This window comes from Gopherus evgoodei, chromosome 6, assembly GCF_007399415.2.
Source record: "Gopherus evgoodei ecotype Sinaloan lineage chromosome 6, rGopEvg1_v1.p, whole genome shotgun sequence".
NCBI lineage: Eukaryota > Metazoa > Chordata > Testudines > Testudinidae > Gopherus > Gopherus evgoodei.
In genome coordinates, this window is record NC_044327.1 from 83,388,981 (window position 1) to 83,405,422 (window position 16,442).

General features: G+C 39.3%; 1 protein-coding gene across 8 annotated transcripts in view; it reads right to left on the bottom strand.

The window, feature by feature from the left end:
* Nucleotides 1–4,344: 4,344 nt before the first annotated feature.
* Nucleotides 4,345–16,442, bottom strand: part of XRCC4 (X-ray repair cross complementing 4) — a 279,215-nt gene continuing 267,117 nt past the window's right edge. For all 8 annotated transcript variants that reach the window (XM_030565725.1, XM_030565727.1, XM_030565728.1 and 5 more), the window contains one exon: nucleotides 4,345–5,259. In XM_030565725.1, the coding sequence (XP_030421585.1) occupies nucleotides 5,151–5,259 (109 nt within the window). In that variant the 3' untranslated portion in view covers nucleotides 4,345–5,150. The remainder of the gene's footprint in view (nucleotides 5,260–16,442) is intronic.

Consider the following 16,442-nt stretch of genomic DNA (forward strand, 5'->3'; position numbering starts at 1 on the left):
AGACAAGCCCCATCCGCTGCTATGCCTAGAACTCATGGTAAGTAGGCAGTCTTTTAGGATTTCTGCATTATTTCCAGTTTTTTTGGGTGGTGGTTCCCCTCAAAGAAATGAGTGTTCGGGTGTTGGCCTTGAGTGGGAGGGTGGTCATTTGGGAAATAAGGAAGAGGGAGTGAGGTCCAGATGCTGGCAAGCATTGCGTGGAAAAAGGTTTGATGCCGATTGGAAAGATGCCAAACGGATATTTAGGAGAAAGGTTTGCTAGAAGCATAGACAGTGGGAAGGGAGGACAATAGAACGAAAGCAGAAATATAGTTATTGACGAGTGGTACAGAACGGTGTTGAGAACAAAAAGGCTGAATGGGAGGGATGTAAAAGGTACCTGGAAGTGGAGGAAGGATTCCAACTGAAAAGATGGTCCTCGTTTAGGTAGGGTTTGTTTTATGAGTGCAAGTCATTTCCTGGCTCTCCTTTTTTAAACTCAGTTTTGCTCAGAAAATCATTCACAATTGTTGGAGCCCCTGAGTGTCTGCAAGTATTTTTATCCACTTTTGTTTTCCTACCATTTTCATTTCATTTTTTCCCCTACAGTATGGCTGGCAAGCCTTTCAAAAGGCTGTTTTGCTAAAATTCTGCAGCAATATCAGAATTACCCTGTGTCAAGGCTTTTGAATTTTAGATCACAGGACTCCCCCCGCCCCCATTGACTAATAGTCTTCTAGATAGGCAGTAATGCAAAACTGTCTAAGTCAACTGGATTGCATTTAGCATTTCAAGAGAGTCATGTATATACTCAGTAGTTTATATGTTACAAGGTACAAAGCAAGAAGAAATAATATGTTGAGCATCTAGTGTATACATTGGTTTGTATATATTAGAAAGAGTGATGGCTTTTGAGAACAATAATGGGAAAGGCCAAAATATTATCTCAGAATCAAGGTAACCTTTCTTTCTCAAAGGCATGTTTTATGCAGCAATCACTCAAGAAAACAGTAACTATTTAGTTTATTACACTTCTCTCTCTCTTTCTCTTTTCAAAAAATGCTGTAAATCTTTCAGACCTTAAAGATTTGTTGAACAAACCCAGACTTCAAATGATGAATTGTTATGCATAAAAACATATAATCTGAGTAAGTAGTTATTTTTAAAGCATAAAACACTGAAGTCCAAATATTTAATGAAAGACAGCATGTTTTTCCCACTGTAAAAGAGTTACACATTTTACTCTTCCTTAATGTACATTTATAAAGTACTGTTTCAACCAAAGAAAACACTTAATTGGGAAATGAAGGATGGTGTTTGAGCTTTAATCCGAGTTTCTTCACTTTGGTTGCCTTCTTGAAATTTTTTTATTTTTTTAAATTAGATTTTCTTGGTCCTGTGTTTTTGTGTAATCCCAAATTCTGCTGCAGAATTTAAACTTTCATTTAAAAATTTATACATCTCTCTCTCTCTCTCTAGATTGCTAGGATCTTATCGTTGTGTAGAGAAACTGGATATAAACTGAAACAGTGATGACAATGAGATTCCATGCACAGTGGGAAAGGCCAGTATAGGAATTGTAAAGATCTGTTCGCAGAATTTCATCCTGTCATGGAGTGTAGCATTTTAGAGTACCACAAGAAGACCTAGATTTCTTTCATATCTTATCGACAGCTATTACAGAGATCCCTTCTCCCAACCATCACTAATTAGATTGGAACAGCATTTGCTCAGCTTGGAGTATAAGACACTGGACGTATTCAGCCAGATTTACTCCTGTAGCTATAGTGGTGAAAGACTTCTGAGAATAAATTGGACCTCACAGCCTTTAAGGCCAAGAAGGATAATCATGATCATCTAGTTTGACTCCTGCACATTGCAGGCCACAGAATCTCACCCACCCACTCTTGTAATAGACCCTAACCTCTGGCTGAGTTACTGAAGTCCTCAAATTATGATTTAAAGGCTTAAAGCTACAGAGATTCCACCTTTTACTCTAGTTTAAACCTGCAAGTGGCCCATGCCCTATGCTGCAGAGGAAGGTGACCCTCACCCCTCAGAGTTTCTGCCAATCTAACCCACAGGAAAATTCCTTCTTGACCCCACATATGGTGATCAGTTAGACCCTGAGCATTTTGGTAAGAGCAAAACAACCAGAAACCTGGGAAAGAAGTTTCTGTAGTAACTCAGAGCCCTCCCCATCTAGTGTCCCATAAGCAGCCATGGGAGAATTTTGCTACTGGCAGTCACAGATCAGCTAAATGCCATTGTAGGTAGTCTCAGCATACCATTGTGACAGTCTGTACCCTATTAGTATCCCTTTTACAAAACTATATTTCATTTTGTACAAAGTCTACTATGAAGCTATCATTTGAAAACTCATGATTTGCTGATCATTACTATCCTGTAAAACGTGTGGCAACATTGCAAAAGTTATAAGATTCCACTGTATGATATTACCCAGGATATGTTCCAATATATTCTGGAGGGCAGTCACAAACAAACTGCCCAGAGACAAAAGGTTAACCAATGCCTCAGCGAGGTGTCAACAGAATCAAATGGCCCATCACTTGATTAAGTGACCACTCTTCATCACATCTGGTTTACTGCATCCAGTTTTGGGCCCCCCATTACAGAAGGGATGTGGACAAATTGGAGAGAGTCCAGCGGAAGGCAACAAAAATGATTAGGGGGTTGGGGCACATGACTTATGAGGAGAGGCTGAGGGAACTGGGATATTTAGTCCGCAGAAGGGACGAGTGAGGGCGGGGGGATTTGATAGCAGTCTTCAACTATCTGAAGTGGGGTTCCAAAGAGGATGGTGCCAGGCTGTTGTCAGTGGTGGCAGATGGCAGAACAAGGAGCAATGGTCTCAAGTTGCAGTGGGGGAGGTCTAAGCTGGATATTAGGAAACACTATTTCACTAGGAGGGTGGTGAAGCACTGGATTGGGTTACCTACAGAGGTGGTGGAATCTCCATCCTTAGAGGTTTTTAAGGCCTGGCTTGACAAAGCTGTAGCTGGGATGATTATTTGGTGGCGGTCCTGCTTTGAGCAGGGGATTGGACTAGATGACCTCCTGAGGTCTCTTCCAATCCTAGTCTTCTATGATTCTATGACTGGTGGCAGAGCAGCACAGATAAATAGACCTAGAGTTCCAGAAACCAGCATAGAGATGCAGCTACCCATACTGAAAAATGATCAGTATTCATATAGCACAAGACATGTTCAACATCACATGTTTTTCTACCTAACTCTCAGCTTGATTCTTCACACCTTCAAAAAAGTAAACATTCTCTAGGGATTTATTACATTTGTCAATTGACTGCAACACTTGCTATTTATAACGTTTTATTGGTAGAAACTAACAGCTTCTTGAGAGTAGAATTTTGAAGGATATTCAGCTTAGGTTAGCTAATTTTTTTTTCTTCAGGCACAATGAATTCAAGCGTTTATATTTCAGGTTAAGTATGGAACATTTTAATGTTAAAGTTGAGTCTATATACAAACATTTGCTGAAAGCATTGTCAGATCAGCAGTGAAAGATTTTAAATCAGGCAGTGTCTATGAATGGATGTATCAATGAGCCTTTTGTGGCCCTGTCATTTCTCAGACATAAAACCTTTGTAGCAAGCAAAATTTGTTAGCTATTTATGTTTTTACTTTGTGATTTATAACATTGTTCTAAAGCCCAGTGTGAGTTTCAAATGTTATGGAAAAGTTTTTCAAAAATGGGGGTCTTAAGTTAGACTCTTAAATCCTCATTTAGGCTCCAAACTTGCAAACACTTAAACAGGTGATTAATTTTAAGCACATGAGCAATTACTCACGTGCTTATAGTTAAGCACATGCACAAGTATTTGCAGAATCAGAGTGTGAGTAGCTGGTTTTTCAAAAATGCTGAGCACCCAACAGTTCCCACTGAAATTTGAATTAATGCACAGACTTCAGTCCAGCAAAGCATTGAATAAGTTCTTAATTTTAATCATGTGAGTAGTCCTATTGATTTCAATGAGACTATGTATTCTTAAATACTTTGCTGTACCAGAACCTTTGCGGGACAAATGATCTGGTTGCTGTTAACTTAAATGGGAGTTGGAGCAGGCCCTGCCTTTGCAAGGCCCAGATCCTGCAAAAACTGAAGTCCATAGTTAACTTTACACACTTATGTTAGCCCATTGCCATGTAGGCATGCAGGATAAGGTCTTAAATCTGTAACACAAATGAATGTGGCTTTCTCAGACAGGAAAATGTAGGCCATTTAACTTTGCCAACTAACCCCTTTACATTTACGGCTCCCAACCTGAAAAATAAAAGCAAGCAAATAAACCAAAAAATCCAGGAAAGGTGTCTTTTTTCTAAATGCATTTATTGTTTTTAAAAATCACCTTGAGAAAAATCAGTACAGCGTTACATAAATGACTATTTTAAAAGGCTATGTCAACTGTCTCGGTACAGAAGAATAATTATTTTGACAATATTCAATATGTTAGAAAAAATTGACAATATCAACTTACAGTCATTTCACTCCCAAAGCCAAAAATACATCTCAGAGTGCATACTGAAGTTATGTTCATGCTAGAAAAGTGGCCTTCAAAAGCTTTAAGGAACAGCCATAAATTAAACTTACACAGGTGTTTTCCATCACAAAGTACAACTTCTAAACTAATTCTTTTAGAATAAACACCTCTATAATGCAGAGAACAGTCCAGTCCCTGAGCTGTGCTTTGTGCAGCTCAGGAAAGGGGGCGATGGTGAGATGGGGAGGCCAACTATAAGGTGGCTTTAAGCTACCAGCAGGTCCCCAGTGTTATGTAGAGCAGCCAAGGATTGCTGAGAGTGTAGAGATCTCCTGGCCATGCCCTCTTTCCCCAGACGCACTCCCTACACTGGAGATGGTAGCATAGGGCCTGTGATTTTAAGGACTCATCGAAGTCACGCGAATCAATCTAAGGATCAGGTCAAAGAGCTGGAATGTCCAGACTGATGGATTTTGATAACTGATGTGATTATACAGATAGGCTAGAATAATGTGCCATCCTCATTCACAAATAACCTTCTCTGAATAATGGCTTCAACTCAATGTGTAATTAAACTTAATGGTTTAGCAGCTTGTGTTGAACAGGAATTTTGTTCTGATAGTTTCTCAGCAAAAACAGAAAAAAAGCCTAGTTAGATTTTATCAAAGAGGTCCTCTGGCTCAGCAGTGTTTTTCTGAGTTTCCAGTGATGACACATCTGACGGGTGCTTGTCTGATGCCTTTGATGGAGCAGGATCAAGTCTGGAAATGTAAAGAAAAGAAATTTATTTGAAAGAAATTTAGCTACATAATTAAAAAAACAGATACAAAACACACGACGGGAAGTTAATCCTTTAATAGTCTCTTCTAAGACTTTTTGTTAAGACTCAGCATAGGATGAATACATCCTTTGACTGTCCTTTATAAATCATACTAGTTACTTGCTGAGATGTCATTGGCAAAACAAGCTGATGAAATATAATCTTATAATTATTTAATCTCTAGTTGCATTTCTGTTTAATTTGTCATGACACTAAGGACGCTGAAAATTACAACTCCACCTGCAGAGCCACCATGAAGAATTTGATAGAGTAAAGAAAGGAAAGAAATGTAGAGGTAGCTGTGCAATATTTATGTTGGTTTCATGGTAGGTCTATTGATAGCCATTCCTGCTATCACACAGAATGATGGAGAGTTAATTGCTCCTTTCTCATTCCCTAATGTTTGAATTGTGCCTGTTGTCCAAAATTTTGGCATTTAGGCATAACTTTTAGTCCCTGACCTCTACTCGTGTGCATTCCATGTTTGAAGTTTTATGTTAGTATACGGGTGGTTACACTTTTGATCCATGGGTGCATGTGTCTTCATGGACATTTTGCTCATGCACAGGTGAAAGGCACATGGAGCTCTAGCAAAAAATTTAGGACTGCATTATTCTGTTCTACATAGCTTCTTATACTGCCCTCATCATCACAGTATCTCAGCACCTCAGATTAGTGCATTAAGTGATGTAACTAACATCTGTGGTTCATTCTCTCTCAACCTCTTCCCGGGGGACAATTGTGTGTGCAATGTAGTGTTTTGTTTTAGTGGTGTGTTTGTTTGTTTGTTTGTTTGTAAAGGTACACACTACTCTGCCTTTATGTTAGAGAGGACAAGCTCGAAGAATTGCACTTTGCATTTGCAATGGAAAGTGGTGAGGTTTGTGAATGTTCTTTGCTGCTGTGGGAGTTTATTCTCAGCCTCAGATCAGCTCCCTGGGAAAGTTCTGTCTCGCACACAGATGAGTTTTACCCTTACGGTAGAAAGTTTCATTGTGCCTAAGGAACAGAATTACTGACTACACTGTTCATCCCAGAATTTCAGGAAAACCTTTAGATAAACTGGGCCCAGCTTATTGAGTGCTTTGAAGATAAGGACCAAAATCTTGAACTCGATATTCCATGGGAAATCAGCACAGAGAGGGAGGACAGGTTTGATGTGTTTGTGGTAGCTAATGTTGCTGAGGAGACAAGCTGCAGAGTTCTGTACCTGGAGTTTCCTAAGTGCTGGTGGCTTCATGCCCAGGTATATTTTATTGCTATAGTCAAGACAGGAGGTGACAAAAGTCTGTATAACTGAGACCAAATCATCATCTGCCAGGATGGGATGAAGTCTTCTAGCCAACTGAAGATGGCACAAAGCATTAAATGCTGCTATGTGAGGGCTTAATGTCAGCAAGGAATCCAAGAGCACTCCTAAATTACAGACTGACTTTACCAATTGTGGGTGTGTAATCTTCAACCAAAAGAGACTAATCCATGGCTGTAAATTCTTCAAAATACTTTCCTTTACCCACCAGTATCACATCTGTCTTGCTCAGATTTAGCTTCAACCAGCTATTCTTCATCCATGAGCTGACCTCATCCAAGCATTAGGTTATCCTCATGGTGGTAGTCTGGTCATATGTGGTGAAGGACAGACAGAGCTGTGTTTCAGTCGAAGTCAGTGGAACTAATTGTAGAGGAAGGGCACATGAATCAGCCGCATAGCCCATAATCTCTGACCAGTAGGATCAAGCAGTCAGATTTATTCAGATACCAGTTGTTCATTAGCAGTCATCCAATTAGTGTTTTATTCTTCTTTATGTATGCTGTGATATCTAAGTTTGCCTGTTGAAAATGCACTGTCCTTTCATCACTGGGTTCATTTAAACTATTATACCACTAAGTCCAGTACAGGATTGCATACATGTTGAGTCTGAATTCCTAGCTATCCACTATCCATATCTACTTTAAAAATTAATTTAAAACTACAGGCTTGAAAATAGGCCATCAGTGTTAACTTCAACAATAATTGTATGCTCCATATATAAACTAATTGTTTTAGACATTAAACTTAAAATCAGACTTATAAATCCCTTGCAGAAATCTTTACATTCAATAACAAAACAAAACAAAAAAGTGGTACAAATTAGATTAAACAAAATAGGTCATGAGATGAAGAACCTGGCTACTGATTAATTTTAATTTAATGGTGCTACTGATGCCTCTGTGTTTTTGTAACAACAGTTAAACTGCTGAAATGACAATACCAAGTGTGTGAAGTGTGTAAACTGAAAGCATTAGGCATACAGAGGAAATACTTTTCTTATAAGTAAGACTCATATGCAAAACTGAATTTTGGCTTTAAAACTATGTGATTCATATATGCACTGAGATTATTTAAGTGCCTGCAGTATGCTCTGTGCTGTGCAGGGCACAAAATCAGGACTGGTCCTGCCTCAATCTGACCAAAATGGATACAATGGTGAAGGATAGCCTGCCCAATAATATAACTGAAGGTGTGTAATTCAAAATTCTGAGCAATAACGTGGACTGGTTTCTTCTGAAATAAAGCCATGGAGAGATTCTGATAAAGGGCAACTCATCCAATGCACCAAATGCCCTAATAACAACTATGTGGGTGAAAATGAGACAATTATTACACTCTTGAATGAACTCACACAGAAAATTAATAAAAGACAAAAACACCATATCACCTGTGGGTGAACAAAATGATCACTCTATATTTGAACTGTCAGTCCTCATCCTCAAAGGAAACTTGTACAACACCTTCAAAAGATGAGTCTGGGAGCTTAAATTCATAACTTTGCTAGACGCAAAAAATAAAGGACTTAGAGACACTGGATTTATGGCTTATTACAACAATTTATAACCCACTGACTATCTCCTCCCTCCCCTCCTTTTTTTTCTTCCTGTGACTACATAGATGTTATCTAGCCACTTCACCTTGAATGATCACTTGAAATATATGTAACTACTGAACAGAAGTTGGTCCAATGAAAGATATAACCTCACCCAGCTTGACTTTCTAATATCCTGGGACCAACATTGCAACTACAACAACATTGCAAAGAGCAACTAAGTCAAATTTCAGTATAGTCCTGGATTTATGCAGGAATTAGGGACTATATTTACAACCTTAGGCAACTGGGGACCCTTATGTCTACATAGAGTCCCACTGAAGTCACTGGGTCCTGCACTAGGCACAGGAGTTCTCCTGTGTGGTGCAGTTTGCAGGATCTGGGCCTTAATTTCCCCAAGTTTCAAAGAGAGTGTTGGATCACTTATTGAAGACTTGCCTTTTGGGAAACTTAAACTCTATTAATGCAGCTGGAAAACTGCTAACTCAATGAGATAACTTCATATTTCCTGACAATACGTTCAAACAGGAGGCCAGATTTGCAGCAGGTGTAAATCAGCAGAGCTCTATTAACGTCACTGGAGCTCTGCCAATTTACATCAGCTGAGGTTTGAACACACAATTGGGAAGAAAGTAGATGAATTACTGGATATTCCTTTCCACAGCTGAGGATGAGCCACAAGACAGAAGATACAGATGCACTACACTACTTGACATACTAGCACAACACTGCATAGCAGTGTAGTACAATGGCATTGTATAACCTGCTGATAAAAGCATTTTCTTCTATGCAATGGGATTCAATAAATGCCATTTATTTGAAGTGACTTAACTATTCCTTTGTTCACACAGGTTTGTTCACACAGACCCCTGCAATCACACAGGAGTTCCCTGCAACACAGTTCCTGATGGAGCACTCAGCCAATTTCATTTTGTAAGATCTGAAGGAGGCTGAAATAGAGAAACATTTTTTGTGTAACTGCTGCAAATACCATTATTCAAAAGAGCTTTCCAGCGGCAAGGAATTAAATATTTTTATTTGCACTGGAATAAAATCAGGTCAAAGGCAGCCAAATTGGCACAACTGCTAATCTTAACATATCATTTGCATATGCTGGGAACATGCAAAGTACTTGTACTTAGCTATGTTGGTTTATCCACCCACCAGGGTATGTTGACACTTATATTAATGGTTTTGTTCTGGCTTCTAACATGGGATTTGAAGCAATAAATATTGCAGTAAGTTAATATTTTAAAATGTTTTCCTAGAAAATGTAATCAATTTTGGAGATGTACTTGTGTCCCTGAATCCTGATGGCCTCAGCTTTTCCTTAGGTTATTTTCTTAACTATTTAATATCAGAAGGTAACATTTTGCTAAGAAAGGAGAGGTCTTCCCCAGTCCTAAAGATGTGGGGTTGCATCTCAGAGTGGGGCTGAAATTTTCAATTTCAAAGGTTTGGGGATGCCTTTTCTTTGTTTATAGACTAACAGACGTTTTGGAGCATGAGCTTTCGTGGGTGAATACCCACTTCCTCAGATGCATCTGAGGAAGTGGGTATTCACCCACGAAAGCTCATGCTCCAAAACGTCTGTTAGTCTATAAGGTGCCACAGGATTCTTTGCTGCTTTTACAGATCCAGACTAACACGGCTACCCTCTGATACTTTTCTTTGTTCGTGATGTTTCGTTAACAATTTTTTACAACATTTTATTTTTTATTGATTGACAAAGAATGGCCTATTAATAGCATCAGAAATTAATAATGTTAGAGGAAAATTTGATTTAATATATACTTTCTTTGGAGTCATCATAAAAAGTAGGTGGCAGTAGTAGCCCACAAACAGAAAATTAGTATTCGTTTTAATATTAAAGTTTAAACAAAGGTATGAAATCTCAAAGAGTAAAAATATAGCCACATTGCATCTAACAGAACAAAAGTTAGGAGCAAAATTTGTGTTACAGAGGCAACATTTAGTTCCAAGAGGCAAACTGATTCTTTGATTTATCAACAGTCTCATGTCTTAATGGTGGCTTCATAGATGGTCCCATCTGGAAAAAAACTATCATTACTAAGGAAGGAGCATTAGGAAAGAAGTTTAGAGTAAAGGCATAGGTGAAAGCCGCCCACCTCTTTTGGCTATGTCTAAGATCCTCAGCCTACAATGACAGAATCTACCCTTAGTGTAAGTTCTTAGTTAAAGAAAACAGAGGCATCATATTGATTGCCTAGGAGAGAGAGAAATTCAAAAGTGATGGCTCTGTTCAATATCTTCATCAAGGACTTAGATATTGGCATAGAAAGTACACTTATTAAGTTTGCAGATGATACCAAACTGGGAGGGGTTGCTTTGGAGGACAGGGTCATAATTCAAAATGATCTGGACAAATTGGCAAAATGGTCTAAGGTAAACAGAATGAAGTTTAACAAAGACAAATGCAAAGTGCTCCGCTTAGGAAGGAAAAATCAGTTTCACACATACAAAATGGAAAGAGACTGTCTAGGAAGGAGTATGGCAGAAAGGGATCTAGGGGTTATAGTGGACCACAAGCTAAATCTGAGTCAACAGTGTGATGCTGTTGCAAAAAAAGCAAACGTGATTCTGGGATGCATTAACAGGTGTGTTGTGAGCAAGACACGAGAAGTTATTCTTCCGCTCTATTCTGCGCTGGTTAGGCCTCAACTGGAGTATTATGTCCAGTTCCAGGCACCGCATTTCAAGAAAGATGTGCAGAAATTGGAAAGGGTCCAGAGAAAAGCAACAAGAATGATTAAAGGTCTTGAGAACAGGACCTACGAAGAAAGGCTGAAAGAATTGGGTTTGTTTAGTTTGGAAAAGAGAAGATGGAGAGGGGACATGATAGCAGTTTTCAGGTATCTAAATGAGTGTCATCAGGAGGAGGGAGAAAGCTTGTTCACCTTAGCCTCTAAAGACAGAACAAAAAGCAATGGGCTTAAACTGCAGCAAGAGAGGTTTAGGATGGACATTAGGAAAAACTTCCTAACTGTCAGGGTGGTTAAACACTGGAATAAATTGCCTAGGGAGGCTGTGGAATCTCCATCTCTGGAGATATTTAAGAGTAGGTTAGATAAATGTCTATCAGGGATGGTCTAGACAATATTTGGTCCTGCCATGAGGGCAGGGGACTGGACTCGATGACTTCTCAAGGTCGCTTCCAGTCCTAGAATCTATGAATCTATGAAGACAAAGACAATATGATGAGGGGAGGTGAAAACATCTTAAATAAATAAATGCATCTAGAGTGCTATTCACAGGACATTTTTTTCATAGCTGAATTTAAAAATGTAAAGTAGATAAAGTGGAGTTCACATGTAACTTAAATATGATCAACTGTTCTCCCTGGTAAGGGTTCCAAGGATTATAAGGTATAAGGCAGTCATTACAATTTTTTTTATTTATTTAAAGAAAAACTTCTCAAGAACCCGGTTTAGGTTTTGGCAGCACTAATGATTTCAGCACACTTCCAAGCAGTCATTTTCCAGGTTTTGTCTGTTCTGGCATTTGTTCCTGGAAGGAAAGTGAAAATTAAGCCATAAATTTCCAATTGACCTTATAAAGTGAGAAACCCTCTTCTGGAGTCCTGAGAAGCTTTCTGGTTGAAACCAGCAGCCCCAGAAATTACTGTTGGTGAGTTCTCCCCTCAACATGTGCCAGTAAAGAAACTGAACATTAATTCTACAGAGTTCAGTAGTTTTGGATGTAATTTCATCAGCTCAGGGAAAGGATGAACGAACAAAGTTGGAAAAAGTCCCTTTCTGGAAATGGTAGAATGACGAATGTATTAGTTAAGTCATATGACATTTAAGTTTTAAATAAGATGTTCAAAGCCAAATAATTGATTTCTGCTTAACTTTTACTATGAAAATGAAGCAAAAAAGTTTATTTGGGGTATAAGAAACATACCAAGATGTTTCATTTAAACGTGGATAATCTCTAATTCAATGCAACTTTAAAATGGCATTTTAAATGCTTGACTCAGCTTTCCTTTCATTCACACCAGTGTAAATCAGGAGTAACTCCACTGAGATACACTGGTGTGAGTGGAGAATACTTCTATATCTAGCTACCTTACCATCTGTAACACATTCATCACTGTAACATCAAGGTAACAGTAACTCTTAGTAGAGACAAATCACTAGCAAGTTTAATTTAAACTGCCAGTATGTGTGTCCATTATAAACAGTTTTTTCCCAGCGGACAATCCAAATGTTGTTGTGGGCTCACTGAGCACCAGGGTTCAGATTGTGTCCAATTCCAATACAGCTACACAGGTGAGAGTTCTCCATACCCCCAGCACACCAGCCAGCAGAGTTGTGATGTAATGGGAAAGTGGAGAGTATGCTTTGCTCAAGAAATGGCTGTAGCAAAATACTCCCACCGCAAAGAATTATCCATCTCCCTCCTGGAACACTTCTTGGGGGGAGTGCATCTGCATGTCATCCCATACTTAGTTCACTGAGAAAATATCCCATGTAGTCCCAGCTAAGGTCAGCAGAACAGATTATTATGAACTTGTTGAATTACATGGTTAATGACTGATATATTCAAGGCAGAAACCACAAATCTAATGTTCAGACAGGGAATCAATATCTCTTAATCAGCCTCAACCTTTGGCTGCAAGCCAGACTGCACCTGCATTCATCATAACCATTATAGAGAGTATGATGAATCTGGAAGTTTCCCAACAAACAAAATTTAAGGCAAGCCCTTGCACGCGCCACTCTTTGTTCCATGGAAAGGTAAACTATCAGTGCAGGAGCTACATTTAAATGATGTACATAGAATGAACTTTCTAAAACTATCCTTGTAAAAGGGGCAGGATGAGCTGGGAATCACTTCAAAATGATGAAAACAGATTTACAGGTTGCTGCAGAAGCTAACTGGCACATCCATTACACTAATATGACATTCATATACCTCTTAGTTCTTGTCAAGATTGGTTCATATAACATTCATAAGCAGCTATTTCATAATTTAATCTGAAAACATTATAAATGTGTAAAGGATCCTACGAACTCTATACACAAGCTTTATTAATTGCTGTTTAGACAACACTTCTCCTAAATGAACAACAATGTCAATGCTTTTTAAAAAGACCGGATCTTGCTTGATGGCAAAATTCCCAATGATTTCACTGGTCCTTACCTCAGTATAAACTACAAATTAATAAATATCCTAGGGGGTAAAATAAACATACTGATGGATCTTTTATCTGATCAAACACACTTATGATTGCTTACTAATAAATGCTTGCTTTAAAAACTAAGAAATAGATGTAACAAATAAAAATGAAATCATGTTTGTTTGAGACAAGTAGCATATATTTCTGTGGTTCATTTCTACTTAAAATTGTTTTTACTTAAATAAACTAGACCACACACCTAGTTTGAGAAATATATTAGCAGCCACTGTCTACAGATGAAAAAATTAAGAATCCAATTCCTAAGGCATAACCACAAAAGTCATAACCGCAGGAAAACTGTAGTTTTCTTAGGAATTAAGAGCTTTTATAAAACCATTGAATTATAAATTCATCAGTTTAAACTTTAAAATTCATTTTTCATGATTGGTCCTGTAGTTGATTTCATCACATTTACATTTATATACTATAGTAAAGGCCAAATTCTGGTCTAAGATTCCTCTGTGATAAAGAGAAGGAGCTGTTCAGCCTGGCCAGACATAGCACCTCGAAATTCTGAGATGGGGCAGACACAATCCCCTTGAGCAACCATGTAGCTTCTATGCACTGCCCAACTATTTGCCTTGCTCAAGGGCGGAGTGTATGACCCTGCCTCACTGGGCACTGAGAGATGATGCAAGGGAGACTATGAATAGGCACAATACCCGTTGGTAGATTTTGGTCTGGCCAATTCACAATCAGCCGTGAAGACACTTGAAAGGTCCACATGGCCCAAAGATGAAGCTTCTAGCTGAGAACCAGGAAGTACATGCAGGACCTCAAAGCTAAAGAACCGAGGCCAGTTTGAGGAGAATAGAGGAAACAGAGCAAATATCAGCACCCTGGTGGGGCTGTCTCCATGCTTTCAGAGCAGCAGACTTCATGCTTCCAGAGCAGTGAAAAAGGACCAGAATACATAGGCTCTGCTTTGGACTTAGGTAGGGGTTCAGTAGTGGACGGGGACCACATTTATACAAGACTTCCAGTCCCTCCAAGCCAGTCCAGAGCATGCACAGATCCACTCCATGACCCTGTCAGAGCAAGCTCAGCTGTCCCCAGGAAGGTCAGTGTGGTGTGCTATTGAATTGTGTGGCAGTGGGAAACTAGCTAACCCTTGCTACTGAATAGATCACAACTTGGATTTGGTACTGAAGTATCCTTTACCGTAGGTATTTAATGCCTCATTATCACAGTTCAGCTCCTTACTGACACAGATGACTTCAGATTGAAATTAATTACTATTTTGCTGCTGAAATGTCATTATTCACATGGGGCTAGGCCATGACATTTAAGCCACAGGCCTGTGAAGAGACAAAATAGAGCTTCAGTGTCCCTGGAGAAGAGCCGCAGGACTGTGACTGAGTACTCCTCCACGCACACTGAGGGTGGCCAGTCTGTTCCATAGTGGTGGATAAAATAGATTGCTGCCCTCATTGTGCCAACCCTACTCCACAGGATCGGGCCACGACACAGCCTCTTGCCCACCTGATTTTGGTGTCCTGATCTGGGAGGGAAACAGGAGTCCCTGCACTCCCCAGAACAGAGAGAGAGTCGGGGCTGCTATTGGGAACAGCCCATGCCCAGCTGTGTGTGGTAAAGGGAAGGTTCACTGCATGCCTATCCGCTCCCAAACACCTGCTCAATGACCACTCACTGTCAGGCCCATGTCGTGTGCTGCATAGTGTCAACACAACCGGGGGTCATGAGCACTAATCACCCACTAGGAAAAGTTTTAAAATAAGTTCTGGTTTTCATTGTTTCTTGCTCAGTACAATCAGAGAAATAAAGCTCCCAAAGCTGCAGGAAATCCAGTAATAAGGACTAGTTTTGAAATCTAGCCTTGAAACTGCATTTCTTCTTCCATGCCTCAATCTTTTTGATTTTTGTTTGTGTCACCGAATCCTTAACTCAGGAAAGCACTTAAGCACGTATTCCCATTGACTTCCATGGGAACTAAGCACATGCTTAAAGTTAAACATGTGCTTAAATGCCTTCTTGGATCGAAGCCTTAGACTCACTCTTTGGATAGAAATGATGTCTTTGCACTTTCCTCTACAGTACTTAACTTACAGTTAATACTTTATAAATAATAATTAAAAAATAAAAATAAATTCACTTTTAAGAGCAGAAGACCAGTGTTTCTCTGATATAAGGTCACCTTGTACTAACAGAGCAGGGTAACCCTATATCTATTAAACAAAGTAATGGGTACCTCAAAATAAACCTGCTGTCAGAAGGATGTAAACCCACAAACACTGAGCTGAACTACAAGCTCCTTTAAAAAACAAAATCAAAAGGAAAAAAAGCCACTTTATACACACACAACTGACATCTGTCCGAAACCTGTTCCTAGGTTAAATAAACCTTCTCATAAGGTTTGAGTTAAGAACATAAGAATGGCCATAGTAGTCAGACCAATGGCCCATCAAGCCCAGTATTCTGTCTTCTGACACTGGCAAATGACAGATGCTTCAGAGGGAATGAACAGAACAGGGCAATTGTGAGTGATCATTCCCTATTGTCCAGTCTCAGCTTCTGGCAGTCAAAAGTTTAGGGGGACATAGAGCATCAGGTTATGTTCCTGACCATCTTGGCTAATAGGTGGACCATGAACTTAGCTAATTCCTTTCTGAACCCAGCTATACTTTTGGCCTTCACAACATCCAATGGAGTTGTCAGTATAATACATCAATATGACTTATAAACACATTTTTCACCAACACCATTCACCTGGATGCAGAAAGCAGCAGTGCATTCTTAATAAACCTGGAAACAGAACTGATATAACATACAGCACGGATTTTGTACTGGGTCTGAATTCCACCTAGAATTCTTTTGGCATCCAACAGAATTGTATGTCATCTTTCCCTACTCAAACTCACCCATGCTCTTCCTGCCCTGTCTTCAGCTCCAGAATTCATTTTTTCTATAGTGGGCAGATCAGACCTTTGATTAATCCTGAAATGTGTATGATCATACCTAGGGAGACTGACATCCTTATGTAAATTTCAGAAGTGAAATGTGATGAAATGGCAGCACTGGAGATATGTAGGGGGAGGA